Below are 17,252 nucleotides of genomic sequence, written 5' to 3'. Positions count from 1 at the left end.
CAAATTCATTACATATTAGTACTCAAAGCATAATTGCAGAACGAAATAAGCCAATGACTAAACTCATTTTGGTATAACATCATATACCAATGATATTCTAATAAACATATATGTTATACCCATACTAAACAAAAGAGAAAAGTGTGCCGTGCCGGGGACCGTTTATTTTACATTTCGTTACAAGTAAAAAGGATAGCTTGATAAAAAACAATAAGTAAAAGGGATAACTAGATGTTTTAATTACGCAAAACGTATTACTACATAATTATGATGTATTATAACGTATTACTGGCATAATTATGATGAAAACGACTGAAGGCAAACGTCCCAATTAGGACGTTTTCTAGTCTTCACTTTTTGCGCATTAATGATATATCTGTTTACTAGAACATCATTGATACGAACGATAAGAAATCTTGACTATTGTTGCTCTATTAAAAGGGTCAGTGAGTGTTACTACAGCCACAAGGAATATATCATCTTATATAAGTTTCATTTGTACTGACATTACTTTCTATTTCAAAGGTTGGTAGATGCTTAGTTATTTTCAAGTTCTTCTCGGTAAAATGTACATTCCAAACCGGTAGCTTTACATATACCAAAATTTCTGTAATAGGTAAAAAGTACTTTTAAAACTCTACTTGAATAAAGTATGACTTTTATTTTCTTAATATCTAAGGTTGGAGATGCATTTAAAATATAAAAAATGGATCATTATTACTAATTGCCTAAATAAGTCTATAGGGAGAAGCTTCTATCCATAATATGGATGTGCGAGTTGGATTTGATTTGTCAGTCAACGCAACCTTTTATTAACAAATAAATAAATGTAAAGAATACATTTCTATCTTAGGAAACCGTATGTTATTGAATCGTTGAAAGAAATTCCACGAAACGAATTCCGAAAAGAAATTGCCTTTGCGCACATCAGACAATGCGCGTGACCTTTGTTAACCAAATAATCTCATAGGATCGTCTTACTTTGCGGATTCGTCTTCGCTTATCTTTAGTCACGCGCGTCGACCAATCAGCTGCGAGTATTTTGTAGGTATACGTCTCGTGAAATGGACGTCGCGTCAAACAACGGCCGAGATTATAAAAGTCAAAATTGAGAGTACATCTGTGTTTAGGCGGATTTAAGAAAGATTAGCGAAATCAGCAAGAAAATCACTACATAGTATAAAACAAAGACGCTTTCTCTATCCCTATAACCATGTATGCTACTTACTGCGGATTTTGATGCGGATTTTTTGGATACATAAAGTATTTCGAGAGGAAGATTTTTGCGTATAATACATGAACAAAATATTATAAACACTGATAATTTTAGAAGTTTCTAATGTGACGTCGCAAATAAATAAATTCTATAATATATTTAGAATCTGTATTGCACCCGTGTGAAGCCGGGACGTGTTGCTTGTAATAAACTAAAAGTATCTAAAGAACTATTGATTTTAACACCGTCTTCCTAGACGCCATTTATTTCTGGTGACCATATAAGTTTTATCGGCCATTGTGTGACACAGCTTCAGAATAAGTATTTTATATTACATACATATCCGTGTGTAATTACACTTAATGTGTTTACGTCTTATCTACGTCGATAACAAACGCTGAATATTTTTTTATATTCTGTATGATCTTAAATACAGCTTAGTAAAATTTTCATACAATTCATTCATTAATTTCTCCTTCAAAATTTCTCATACGATTAGTTCAATGGTCATTTCACTTGATAATATAACATTTTTGTTACAAAAGTTACGAATTCTTAATTAAATTGACGATATGTCATACAATGCTTTAATGTATGGATAAAACAACTTATCGGCAAATAGACAATTTATTATTATGCCTGACTATTAATGAAATTTGCAACTAGATTGGAGATTCAAGTTTCAGTTCTTATAGCAGAGATTTAGTAGTATTATTACTATCACTAAATATTATAAAATAAAGTCTAAAGTAAGGCAGAGGGAAGGTTTCATAAGGAAGGTTTAAGTATATATTTATAAAGGTTTTCTTATAAATAAGTTGATATATAATAACAATTATTTAACATGTTGGAAAAAACCCCCATTAACGAGCGGGTCAAGCCTCAGACGGAAAGTAAAACTTAAATTTTACATTTAAATTAACCAGAAACATTTTCTATAGTGTAATTTGTTGCTTTCGTTTTTTAATTTGAATACAACATTGTGTGCAAATTTTAACGGAAAACTTTGCGTCATATTTGTAATGAGTAACAGACGATTCCGAATTATTGTATTTTTGTAAATTATTTAAGTTATTAAAATCAACGTTTTCATAATTAAAATGTATTAGCAAATAATATAAAATATCATTTCAAATTAAATAACTCTAATTGTGCAATTTGAAATTAGTTTCCAACCGCGGCTTCACCTCCCGATAGAGGCGTAGAGGGGTCTACAATTTTAATTCAATCAGACGTCGTAGCGAGTTATACACTCAAATTTAATTTGGTGATAAATTTCGATATTCATTTTAAATTAAAATTCTTCTCTATCCTAATATAATACACGAGGTAATAAAGTAATTTTATTTATACATATATTATCTGTATTGCGCAAAAAATCAAATACACTACGAGAGAGTTTTATAACTAACAATAACAATTAATGAAAAACTCGAGCACGTGTAAGTATAAACACAAGACATCAATCAGTTCCCAAGATTGGTGGCGCATTGATGTAATGAATGATTAATATTCATTACGTCACAATTGTCTATGTTGGTGGTGAACACTCACCATCAGGTGGCTCATTTCGTTATCCTATATCATAAAAAGGGTAGTGTTTCAATTGACCATCAATAAGAAAGTGTAATGCTTCTATATTGAATAAAGTTATTTGAGTTTGAGTTTGAAAAGAGACTGTTGACTTCCAGCGTTGGATTGAGATGATGAGGTGGCTCATGTCTACCTAACTGTGTCATAAAATACTCACTGTGCTGTTTTGTTTCTCGAGTGGAGGCGAAAATTGTATCTGGTTCATCTTGGACTCCTTCTCGTCGCCGATGGGCGACGGAGGCGAGGTCTCTCTGTGAACAAAAGAAAACAACTATTACTTTCAAGTTGACAAAAAATATGTACCTTATCTAAAAATTAAAAAAAAAACATTGTGTAATATAATATATTACCGTTATTTAATCTTTCTACATAGTGATAAAATTTCCGGAAATAAACTTAATAGTTACTCACTTCTAAAATCAAACTATTTACAGCTTTAATTTATTTCTGTACATTTGTCCAAACTTTCGCTGATAGTGAATCGGTTTTGATATTTGATTAGAACGTTTACTACCGTCTGTGCAATAAAAACAATTCTCGTTTCATATCAAAAACCACTCCAAAATAAGTGAAGTTTTTGAAATATTTTAATATTATTTTAGTTTAAATATATGCAAATTTAGACTGTTTTTTGTCGAGAGAAGTAAATAGATATCGTACGCTAAATTTTGCTTCCCACCTACGATTTTGATTGTTTACACGTAAAATGTTATTCATATGTAAACATAATATTTTGGTGTTATTATTCATATATTTAAATGTAGTATCTATTTTCAACGACTTTATTATCATGTTTTTGCGTCAGTCAATTTAAGTTATCCTTTCAAACGACGTAAATAATCGCCTAAGGCATATTTGTTCGTTCTATTAATTAGTACACTGGAAACTTATTCAGATTGTGCATTAATTTGTCTGCTGTAGGTTATAAATAATAAATAAATCTATATTAATCTGTCTGACTGTCACGGTCAATCTCGATTCAATGAAATTTGGATGTACATTTAAACCCTAAGGAAAAACACTTTACATACATAGGCTACTTCTTCATACCTAACACTAGACAATAAAACCTTAAGTATCAAGAGAAACCACAGTCGACAACTAGTAATAAATCTCTTAGACTCATAAAATCACTTTTAAATCATCATACTACACTATTAAAATGTTTAACACTCGGGAACATAGATTATATCGATTAGCTGTGCCCACGACCTTGCACGCGTTTGAATTTAACAAAAAAAAAATATTATTGTAGCCTAAGTTACTCATTATATCAGTTATCTGCCAGTGAAAGTCCCGTTAAAATCAGTCCAGCCGTTCCAGAGATTAACCGGAACAAACAGACAGATAGACAAAATATGTACCGTGTGTATATGCATTGAGTTAAAAAGAGCTTTCTTAATGTTACAAAGAGACACTCCAATTTTATTATGTGTATAGATAAACGAAAAAAAATGAAAATTAAAAATACGTACAGACGAATTGCGAACCTCCTTTTTGAAGTCGTTTAAAAGCGGATGAAATTTGTAACGCGTAATCAAACTTATGGCGAACCACTTGAACGTTTATATAATTAATGTTAGGTAAGTTTTAGTATTTAAATTGTACGCGTCCGGAGCGAGCTGGTTTTATAATAAACTAAATTAAGAAACATATTTTTTTCAAATATAGCGTGTTTAATGACTCACTATTTTCACAATCTAATGACCCCAACTATATCTAAATCTTTATATGTATAATTAATAAAATAAATGGTATGTCTGTCTGTCATTTGACAAAGTCTAACTTCACATGTAAATGTTGTTCGTGTTATATTTTATTTAAAATAAAGAGTTTCTAATGTCCAAATGTGGAAATGTAAACACGTTATCCTAGATGTGGGAAATTTACATATTGTAACTGTATTTAATATTAAAATATTATATAGATAATATATAAGCTATATTATATTTACAGGCTCTTATATAACTTAACTAGTCTGTATGTGTGGGTCAAAGCAGTTCTATCGCTCCTTGAAATGACATATCGCACGCACTTTTCATTTTACTGACTACACATTATTTAAAAAAATATATTTGATTTTTCTGTCTTTTTTAAAGAAACATATTAACCCTTTATTTATTTCTATCTATCTATTTATATCTTTTTATACATTTTGCCCGACCTGATATTTTAAAATATTGTATTTAAAAAAATCTAAATTTGATCCCGGGTACCAATTGAACGCATCAAACGGTCAAGTCGTTTCATAGTTCAGTGACACATACAAAATAATTATATTATAGAAAGATCAATACAGTTGATAAACATGAATTCGGGTAAACTCATTGCTTATAAATATTCCCTTATCACACGCAATCGGCTAAGGTCAAAAGGACTCCAGAATAAGAAATCATTTGCTAAGATTCTAATCTTCGAATTGTGTGTAAACGCCATTGTTCCTATTTTTTTTTTTAATTCAAATGACAAAGGCATCGTGTATGCAGCCAGCATAGACTCCTCATTTTGACACATCACTCATGGTCAGCGTGGCGAAACTGTTGCGTTAAAATACGCGACGGACCGCTCAAAACTATACCCATCTCTGTTTAACAACGGCCTTGACAGGCTTACTTACGTATTGTTGTTTCATTTCGTCATAGCAATCAATGTGACGTTGAATTAGAGGTGATTATTGTAGATAAAATCTACGTCTTGTAAAGGCGTCATGTTCCATTGACGTACGTCAGGAATCTTACATATATATTTGTACTAGTATTTAATCACTCAATCTACTATTAAACGAACATAAATTGATAGTAAACGAGTTGTTTTGGAACACCTTAGTTGGAACGAAGCTATATAATTTGTATTAAATCATAAAAATATTTAAACATATTAAGAGCGTTTAAGAATAATTAAAGTAAAATTTTTATTTAAATCTCGTGTGTATTAAAACAAAAATAGTGTTGTATTAAACCGTATATAACAGAAAGAGAACGAAATATATGAGACCTTCCCTCCCTTTCTAAAGTTTTTTTTTTTACTTAGTTTAGTTTTTACTTTTTTTCTTAATTAATCCTTTTTTTTATTTCTGCCAGTATACTTTAGTGTAGGTAATACGCGTAAATTTCTTTACTTTATGTTATAGTAATCATCTTCTCGTTCAGGATTTGTCGATAAAATTGCTGGTGTATATAAGATTACATCAAATGTCAAAATGACAACAATAGTAACAACAAACAATTCTAATATATCTATTATTATTAACTAAAAAATAAATGAAGCACGTGAAAATCGTAACATGTAAAATATCCAAAAATGTTACCTAATTCGGATTTCTATAGTATTCTGTCTTTCCTTCACAAAGGTACAAAAATAAAAGCATCGAACATATGCAACCTCAAACTTTTTACAATCGAACTAAAAACAAAAGTGCGTTAAAGGATACAGCCGATGCGTCAGGCGACTTCCATATTTAAAAACGCGATATAAATTACTCGAATATATAGAGCATAATAACAAGGTAAAGTATTTGTGTATTATAAAAAAAAAAACAAGTATTTAACATTACACGTTTGTTCAGTTGATTGGCTGATTTCTTCATGGCCTGAATGTCCGTTCGAGTTGTGACGTCAGCAATTTTTTTTTAATCGCTATCACAACTGACTTTACAGTCTCGCGTGAGATTAATACGAGGGCTTTATGAGATATAAAATATTATTAAATGTAGCGTCAAAATTTTCCATGAAAACTGGTCTACACACTTACTCGACCACGGAAATCGTCACCATCATAATCCACAATAGTTGTTGAATAAATAATTAATACATGATATATATAACGTTTAAAGCCGTATATAGTAAGTTTATGTAGTATAGTAAGAGAAAAGTAACAGTCTGTAAATTACCCACTGCTGGGCTTAGGCCTCCTCTCTCATTAAGGAGAGGGTTTGGAACATATTCTAATGCGGGATGGTGGAATGCACATGTGGCAGAATTTCGATGAAATTTGACACATGCAGGTTTCCTCACGATGTTTTCCTTCATCGCTGAGTACGAGATAAATTATAAACACAAATTAAGCACATATATATAGTGGTGCTTGCCTGGATTTGAACGGGAAATCATCGGTTCAGATGCACACGTTCTGACCACTGGGCCATCTGGCTTATGTACGTAAGTTACATTTATATAACGCACTCGGACGGCGTGAACAAGGACGTCAGCTGTTGCTTCCTTTTCGTATCTTGCGACAGTTTCCCGGTGCACTGAGCTTGCTAGAGCATAACTTCTTATATATTTATAGCGTAGGTTTTTTTATAGCAGCAATTATGGGACGATAGTTGTAGATATGAACGTCGGTTATTTTTGATATTGAAAAAAAATTAAATAGGATAGTCTTGATTACAATTTATTAAATTGTTACAATTAAATAATTAAATTTAAAGAGAGCAAAAAAGGTATTGGCTGGTTAGAGAGCGTTGCTAGAGTTGTTATAAGAAAAAAATGTAAACGAGTGACTTGTTACAATGAAATGAAATCAAAACAAAATATACTTTATACAAGGAGGCTTTTACAAGCACTTTTAAATCTTTATCGTAATCATTTAACAAGCTAAATTAAGTGAAGCTACTATCGATTCGGAATGCAGATGCAGAAAAACTGTAGTTACTCTTTTTCAACGAAATTACTATTGTATACTTTTTACTTATTCCTAAAAAATATTGTAATTATAGCGTATATATATAAAGTCGGACATCTGACTTTAAAATTACCTTTTCTTGAGGCACACAATTCTAATAATTTTAACAGATGTAAGTGCCTATTAGTATTAGTTTGTTTGTAATTTAGCCGAGTTTACCGTGAGCTACTAAATAACTAAACAAATGAATAAAATTGTTGTTTAAGCAGGAAATCTCGTTGTTGTTGTTGGTTTCATAAAATCATATTGACCTTTGCTATTAAAACATTATGTATGTTGATGAAATCGCAGAGTCTTCGCGCGTCACGAGTAAAAAAACATACAAAGATCGTGCAAAAACTCGTGGAAAATCTCATAAGGTTTGCTTGAGACAATAGCGTGACATTGACCCACCACCTCGCGAGACAGCTAAGCCATTAGATATTTCCTAGAACTTACGCATTGAAATTTGTATATTACATTAAACGATCAGATGTTTTTCGTGGTAAATCCGAATAAATGACTATTTTATATGTTCAGACGTGGTAAGAAAAAGTTAGACCTTAAGATCTATTTTCGTGTGCTCAGTTTGAGCGATCATTTTCTTTACCGATTGAAAATGACATATTGCGTCGAAATGTTTAGATGTTTAGATTCAAAAGGTACTAAGAGCTTCTGACTTGATAAAAGAATGAATTTGAAAACTGGCAAAGGTTTTCGTACTCTAACTGTACATATATTCTTATATTATAAATGTGAAAGTAATTGTTACGCTTTTGCGGTCAAACGTTTGTAGGTAATGTGATGTAAAGTATGAAGCAAGTTTGAATCCTAAGGAGACAGGGTAGATATTTATACCTGCAATCTAATACCAGAGAACCTCTCACCGCCCTTCCAATACTAAAGCTTCTCCCTTTGAGGAGGTTGTGGATTGCGGGTTGGTGGTTACACATGTGTCCGAATTTCCATGAAATTAGACATAGATATCCCGCCAGCATAACAACAGGCACATGGGACATAACATCTTAGTTCCCAAGGTTGGTGGCACATTGACGATGTAAGGAATAGTTAATATTTCTTACAGCTTCAAAGTCTATGGGTGATGGAGCCTATTTACCATCAGGTGGCCCATATGCTCGTCCGCCAACCTATATTATAAAAAAAGCAAGTTTCCTTTCAATGTTTTCTTTAACCACCGAGCACGAGATGAATTATAAACACAAATTAAGCACATGAGAACTCAGTGGTGCTTGCCTGGGTTCTAACCACTGGGCCTACCGGTAACTTAGATTTTAATTTACATTAAATATTTAGATAACTAAGAAACAGGATATTATACGTAGGACGTTTCGTAACTTATAAAAATTGTGAAACTAATAACTTCTCTAGTGCATTAGTCATCTATACATAGTATAAAGCAAAGTCGCTTCCTGTCGTTTGTACATTTTGATCTTTCAGACCACGCAATTAATTTTACTTTAGTTGTCATTAATTAGCAGAGTGATTAAAGATGAAGGTTTATGTGTATAAAACATGCAATTTATAGTACAGAAAAGCCGTGAATATCAATTGAAAACAAGGATTTTCTTTCTTTAATCTGAAATAATATATAAACCCTTATTTTATAAATAATATAATATAATTTATAAAATGTAATGGCATCGGGTAGCTGTATATAGTTTAAAGCCAGGAGGGGTAGCTAGTCACACATAGTTTATAAATTTATATGTAAATATTGGTCAAAAACGATTCAGGCTCGCACTCTTACCGTTCCGTAATTATCATAGCACCATTTATGTCTCCGTTTATTTAGCTACTTCTTTGTTCCTTCTTTATATACATACTTGATCAGATAACTTTGCATTATGATATTTCAATTAAAAACCGTAATAAATGATATAACCTCGGTCTATAAGTGAAAACCTTATGAAAATTCGTTTAATAGTTTTCAAATTTATCGCGAACATATAGACATACAGACGTGGCCGGTTATGTTTTATAATATATAGGAATAGTGATGTGACATGTCTTCCATACTTTTCAACCGCATACAAATGCAGACTTAGTTGCTAAATAAAGTTTTATCCATCATTTACAGACCTCTAAAACGATAAATAATGTTGCTATATTGAGTACTTAATGAGCGGATAACGTTTAATTATTATCATTAGAGCTCAAAGCAGACTAGTTATACGAACTAATACCAGTTACTCAACTACTACGGAACCGTTTTTCTTTGTTGTAAATATGACAATGTTTTATCTCGTATTTTTTGTGTTATTTTTAATCTATATTTAAAACTAGTAGTCGCTCGCGGCTTCGCTCGCGTTTTAGAGGTTTGGTTGTCGTGTGTTAGGCAAGAAAAGTACCCTAAATTTCATGCAATTCGGTTCAGTGAAAGAGCGACAAGCAGACATATAGACAGAGTTCCTTTCACATTTATAATATTAATATCAATGAATATGTGGACTTGCAAATGATAGAATGGTCGTAAGTGGGTCCGAATCGTTCATCGAAATTAGCGCTCTAATCTTAAGAATATTACATCGTCAATTGAGTTACACTGGCTCACTGAACCTGCTGTTTGGTGATTGGTTTTGTGGAATCAATCCAGACTGACTTGTTATGTAGTAAACGTGTCACAGCTGCGTTCGTTTTAATTGTAAGAATACAATGTATTTTTATCCTTGCATTATACTATGTAGTATTTTGTTCGTAATATATTAAAGCCAGCATAGTAACGGATGGGTTAGTGGATAAAACACGTGAATTTTAACTGAACATTGTAGTTTTGAAGCCCACAAATATGCATGAGATTATAATACATTACTTGCAACAGCAACGGAAAATGTTATATTTGATAATGTATTAAAAAACTAGTTGAGGTCTAAATAAAAAACTAAAACAAAACATACTTTATTCAAGTAGGATTTTACAAGCACTTTTGAATCGTCATTTAATAACTATATTAAGTGAAGCTCCACCAATTCGGAAAGTAGATTCCAGCGAAAAAAACCGGCAAGAAAATCAGTAACTCTTATTCAACATTTAAAATTAGAATCATGTTAATGACAATTATATATGTATGTAAAATTTCTTATCAAGACTATTTATTAATGATATAGAACCTTTTTAAAGGTATTTTGTAATCGTTTAGTGTAGACGAGCCTACATATACGTGATGAATGTTGATTGCATATGCATAATTTCTGCACACAATACTTGACTCAGTGGTCAAGTATGCGCCATGTGTTGTTCATTGTCCGTTTGTATCGTCTGCGCTGTCATTAATATAACAATAAATATATAACGGAATACTTACTTTTTCTCTCTGTCTTTCATTGGTAAATTAACATTTGACAGAGGAAGACGAATATAAATACAGCCGGTTTAAAAAGTTAATTAGTTGGATTTAAGCTGACGTTTTTATTGATATGTTATGATTCATATATTTTTAACTTTTAATTGCATATAAAATATTCAATATGTGCTATATATATAAAAAAGTCACACGTAAGGTATATAAACAGACACACAACCGACACACAGAGTCACTTTCTCATTTTTATTTTAAGAATAGATTAAATAGGTTATTTGTAATTGTTCATTTTTTAGTTATGTTTGTATCCATCCAACATCTTGTATTTGGTTTTTGCTTTTTTTTATGCCAAGAGGGCTTAGACTAATTCGCAAATGTCACGTGCGAATCCAACATTCATACTATAACTTCTATATGACATGTAAAGTTCCTCCAGAGTTACCTTTCAAATTAGAAAAAACCTTAAAATTTCCAAGTCTCAAGACGCTGGACATCTATCACAAAATTGCACCGCTTAGGAATTAATAAGAATAAGCTTCCCTAACCTATCCTAGACAACAGTAATATTTAGCCTGACGTCGTCACGTGCGTTACTTTCAAACAGTCGTTTCGCATACGATATTTACCAATAGATATTTTATATACACATTAACGAGCAATTACTCATAACTTTACGTAATGTATAATTCACGATCCACGTGTCAACTTTTACTCAGAAAATTTCTCACCTTTCATAATCACTTCGACGCATAGCGTTCGAGATTCCGTTCTAATCGTGTTTCAAAACGTGACAAATAATGAAACTGTGATCTTAATTAAGTGCTCGAGTCAGCAGTTAATTTAGTAATGACTGTGTTCCACGGTTCAAAACACGTTCATTGTATTCGAACATATAGTTGTATGATATATAAATATATACGTACGTATGTCACTGAACATCACCACCGTGGTCGAGTGATGTTTACACCGGTTTTCATGGGTACGCCTATCCGAGGTCCCGGGTTCGATTCCCGGCCGAGTCAAAGTAGATTATCATTAGTTTTCTATGTTGCCTAGGGTCTGGGTGTTCTAGCTACTTACATTGGGATCAGAGTAATGTATGTGATGTTATCTCATAAAAAAAGCTTGGATGATTTGAACCAAATCGGGAGAGATACTATTATTCAATTACACATCTTATTTTAAAAATACAGCATCCAAGCTACAGTGAAGAAAACCAAAATATCAATGATTAGAAACACACGAAACGTCATATCCACCAAAGGTGACGCTCAAATTGCACAACCCGGTAAGTAGTTATACATAGGTAATTAGAAATTACCAACAAATTATCAATTACTGCTTTATTCCTTAAAGACTTAGTGAATAATTTATCAATTTATATATAAAATATCGAACGCTAATTATATCTTCCTTTTAAATAGAAATTTATGAGAGATGACGTTTTATACATTGCTGGGCGTTCATAATATAATTGCTATATGCTTTTGTCTCCAAACGATTTTTCAAGATAAATCTTAAAGTTAATTTATCGTTAAAAAACTATATCGCAATGTGGAAAATTCTAGACTATTTCGTTAAATTATTTTGACCGTTTATTTTGCTAGACTGAATACCAATAAATAATTGAATAATAATAAAGAAAAGATTAAGAGTACGATGTGAATTAAGTTTTAATAATATCGTTAATATTAAAAAATAATTACGATATAATTATTTAAATTCAATTCAATTGAACTGTAGATAATTTTAATTGAATTGTTGCAATAAAAACATCTCCACGGAAGCAATTAATATAATATAAGGTTCATAGTACATTCTAGTAACTTTGAATGGGTTAGTGATTGATTTTCATCGTAACATCGCAACAGAGATGTTTACATCTTCAATTATTTGTTTATAAATTATTATATCTTTTATAACATTCATATAACTGTTTGTTAAGTATCAAGTATCAATAATTGGGCTATAAACGAACTAAGCGTTTAAATTTGACGCTCGAATTTGTGTTAATAATCTACGAGCTTGGTGGCGATGGCTACCATTTTTCACGTGTCAGAATTTCATATGACACATGAAACTAGAAAGAAATAAATATTTAAGAAATATTGTCGCAAAATTATTTCACTAAATAATATATTAAACATGAGTTTATGAAACCATGTAATTGATTTATCATTGATTTTTATGCAACTTAAACAAAACTAAGTAAATAATCAATTCGAGTACTGTATAATCTGTACTACAAATTGTAAATATATTGCTGACACGAAACTCCAAATGTCAGCAATTGATATGTGACTTGATAAAATACGAATAATTTTAACATTATATACATTTTGATCTTGCTTCAGAATAACAAAATACTTGGGATCAATTTCTACATGTTATAAGTTATAAGAATTTGGTCTTAAGTCAGAAATAAAAATTATAAATTCGAGGATTAATTTTCCCGCCAAGACGACGAACTTTCAATGTCCATGTTGCACAGATTAAAAATAATATTATAATGTGACAGATACTTCTCTGTAATTTACAGACAATAATAACTCATATAATATTTTATAAGATGTGTTATATAATTGAGTATTACAGAAAGTAGCTTTAGCCTTCTACATATAAATAGACCCTAGATTTATGTACTTTTGTATGTTTATTCATGATACAACCTAATGACTTATATCCACTTGAATCTATTTCCTGTACAATAAAGTTCCTATAAAAAATTCGCTGTCATACTCAGCGAATTCATAATGAACATCATATATGACCTTCCCAATGTTATAATAATATAAAAATACCATCTATTCAAATATTATAAATGTGAAAGTAACTATGTCCGTCTGTTTGTTGCACTTTCACATCCAAACCGCAAATTTGAATATAATGTCATTTGGGATGAAGCAAGGTTGGACTCCAAGACCATAGGATATTTTTTAAGACTGATATCTGACGACACACCATAAAAACTCGAATGAAACCGCGGGTAACATTTTGTATATTATATATCCCCAGGTACCACACTACTGCTCCAATAAGCTGCAAAAATCTTGATAAGGCTCAAGCTGACTAGTTTATATATACAGACAGTTTTTTTAATTAATATTTATAAAATAAGAAAAGCTACTTTTGACTTTTGCGTAACCGACAAAATAATCGATTCAAATAAATGCCATATTGCGAGATGACAAAGCATTTATTTCTTTGCATCTTCGCTTTCCACTTATTACCTTTTAATTTATATCTTGTCATGTCTTTTGTTATTTCAATGCAAAGTATACATAACGTATGTAACAATACAATATTCTTCCTGCTTCCCATTGCATGACACACTTCTTACATGTCTATTTGTGTGTTACGAAATACTTCGTAATCAATGCCCCTTTTCCTTAAGAGATAGTATGTTGAGCTTAACATACTGAGGTTGTATTAAATGTATTAAATCAATATGTTTTATGGATATTAATTTGTCACTACAAACATAATATATTTATGATACACGTAATGAATGGTTTTCGTAATTAAATAATTGTTTGAATATTTTCTTAAGTGAAATGTATTATGTAATTTCATTTGAGATAAAGGTATATGATTCCTAATTCTAAGCAGATTCTTCATTCAAAACCGGCGGTAGATTTACATTGACATCTCAAAATTTATAAGTCAATGTCTGAGAGTTTAAATTATATTGTATTCATATTTAAAAGTTCGAAAAAACTACCTACTTCTACATTTTACCAATGTAAGAAATGATTTCAAACTAAAAAGCGAAAATTAAATTTTACATATTATCCTTCTTCTGTTAGCGGACTGCTAGTATTAAAACGCATTACGTATCATTGATATTTGCCGATAATATTAAGATTCGATTACATCCATCGACACAAGACTTGCATAGATCAAACCAATATTAAAGTCAGACTAACAGTTTATTCTAGAAAATTGAAGACACGTTATCACTTGACCCTGATATTTTTTAAAGGTTTTAAAGTAAATATTATGAGACAACATCACATACATTACTCTGATCCCAATGTAAGTAGCTAAAGCACTTGTGTTATGGAAAATCAGAAGTGACGACGGTTCCACAAACACCCAGATCCAAGACAACATAGAAAAGTAATGATAATCTACATCGACTCAGCCGGGAATCGTACCCAGGACCTCGGAGTGGTATACCCGTGAAAACCGGTGTAAATACCACTCCATCTCGGTCGTCAAGTGATGTTGTATCTAAACATACGAACTACGAAATAGAGAGTATTGTACACCAGAACATGGTCTTCCAAAAATTCCACAATAGTATACGCCTATCTCTTAGGGATAATCCACAGTTATCATTTTTTATCTTTTATCAGATATTGCACCGTTGTGAAGCCGGGGCGGGTCACTAGTATAATAAGAGAATCGCGTAATCGATTCTAAGGTTTAGGTTACACGTGCGACAAAACAATTGTGAAATCTCTTTGTCTCGCACGATGGCACAGATGAGATCGTCGTTTCAAAGATAAAACTGAAGTGTAACGATTTAAATAAACGCAACTAAGCGATGCGGAAGCGACTTCGACGCGGAAAGACACGCCTCTATGTAACTTACGTGTGACCGAAACTCTACATATATGAACGAATACTTTTAATACTTTAATTAATCCATTACGATAATGAAAAAAAAGAACTAGAACTACAACTAATATAATAGTTTTTTGATACGCTGTACGTCATAACGTCTCAACCGATCATTTTATAATTGTCAAGGAGTTGTTGTCTTACAAATTTCTATTCTTATTATGTTTATATTCTACTAGTAGTTCTACATGTGTCAGGCAAAAAAGTAGCCTATGTTCTTTCCTGGAGTTCAAATTTGCTCCTTAATAAATTTCATTAAATTCAGTTCAACGGTTGCTCATGAAAGAGCAACAAATAGACTGGCAGAGTTACTTTCACATTTATGATATTAAAATATAGATTTATTTTTAAAATTGTATTATATTAAATGTATATGGTTGGCCGAAGGTTTACCAGATGTTAAGATGTTAACAGACGTGGTTGATACATCGCTAAGTCACCACCAAACTTGAGAACTGAGATGTCCCCTATCCCTGTAGTTAGTGCTCCCCCATTAAAACGGCACTCAACAAAATTTTGTGATAAATTAAAAATGATATTTATATTTCTTATTCGATGTATCAATGTAATCAAATCAAATGAAAATATAATTTTCAAGTGGGCTTTTACAAGCACTTTTGAATCGTCATTATACAGTTAAGTGAAACTACCACCGGTTCGGAAAATAGATTCTACCGAGAAGAACCGGCAAGAAACTCAGTAGCTGCTTTAAGTATTTTTGTCAGAATCTGGTCCATTTGAGCAAATGCTATAATATTTGATATTCTATGACATCACGTGTATAAAGTTATATAAATTGCAACGTAATCGCCATATTTTATGTAACGAATATTCATTGTATCATGTGGGGCTTTTTAAAAAGCAACGGAAGTAATATATTCATTCTCATCGAAACGTTTTTGTTTGTAACGTATAGTAACATAGTTATATAAATTTTGAATTTGGATCATTCCTATATTCGTGTTGTAAATTATCATATCATGTTCTTAAAAGGTAAGGTAAGGTTGACATTTAATTGACATTCATTACACATTACAGTTTTAAACGTTATCAAAACTGCTATCATAATTTTGGAAAATTAAAGTTCACATAACTAGTTTACTACTTGTGGAATATATTTTTGTATTATTAATAAAGCTATATTAAGCCGTACTACATAATATAGCAGTTAGTTGTCAATGTGACTTTTCATACAATATCGGTAATAATGTCTGTCTGTCTTAAATTTTCGCGATTATTACACATTTAAATAAAACTAGTGTGACGCGATTATTACACATTTAAATAAAACGGTAGTGGTCTACCCGTGACCACGAACGCTGTAAAGTGCTCGAAACGTCGGGATGTCCAAAAATAATTAATATACGCGATTAAAATCCGTAATAACTAGTTTTATTTAAATATCGGTAATCATAATATTATTCTTATTCAATGTTACGGATTTACTACACTGTATATACACGAGGAATGCTCGATAGGCTTTCGAAATACTATTGAATACATTATAGTCTCATGTTTTGTCTCAGCTGCTCTTTACACAATGTATATTACAAAAACAACGTTTTCATTTGTTTAATGTATTCACGTGTCATTTGAAAATATAGTGTAGTCAACCATATAACTGTAGAGATGATTTGTAAAACTAAAATCGAAACTCATTTCAGTGAAAAGTGACAGTGACATTATTAATAAACTTTTAAAGTTTAAAAGTTTATTAATAATGTTGGGATCAACATGCACAAAAATAGTATTACAAAATTTCAAAAGTGTATGAAGTGAGATTTACAGTATAGCACTTTTGGTTTGAACTCCAAATTAATGTCAAACGGTTACGAT

General features: G+C 31.3%; 1 protein-coding gene across 2 annotated transcripts in view; it reads right to left on the bottom strand.

Annotated features, from left to right (window-relative positions):
• Positions 1–17,252, bottom strand: part of LOC124539724 (ABC transporter G family member 23) — a 102,284-nt gene that overhangs the window by 28,689 nt on the left and 56,343 nt on the right. For both annotated transcript variants that reach the window (XM_047117065.1, XM_047117066.1), the window contains one exon: positions 2,967–3,060. In XM_047117065.1, coding sequence (XP_046973021.1) covers positions 2,967–3,060 — 94 coding nt within the window. The remainder of the gene's footprint in view (positions 1–2,966; positions 3,061–17,252) is intronic.

Source organism: Vanessa cardui, chromosome 23 (assembly GCF_905220365.1).
Source record: "Vanessa cardui chromosome 23, ilVanCard2.1, whole genome shotgun sequence".
NCBI classification, from domain to species: domain Eukaryota; kingdom Metazoa; phylum Arthropoda; class Insecta; order Lepidoptera; family Nymphalidae; genus Vanessa; species Vanessa cardui.
Note: the sequence above shows the minus strand (reverse complement) of the source record. Positions and strands in the feature narration are given on the sequence as shown.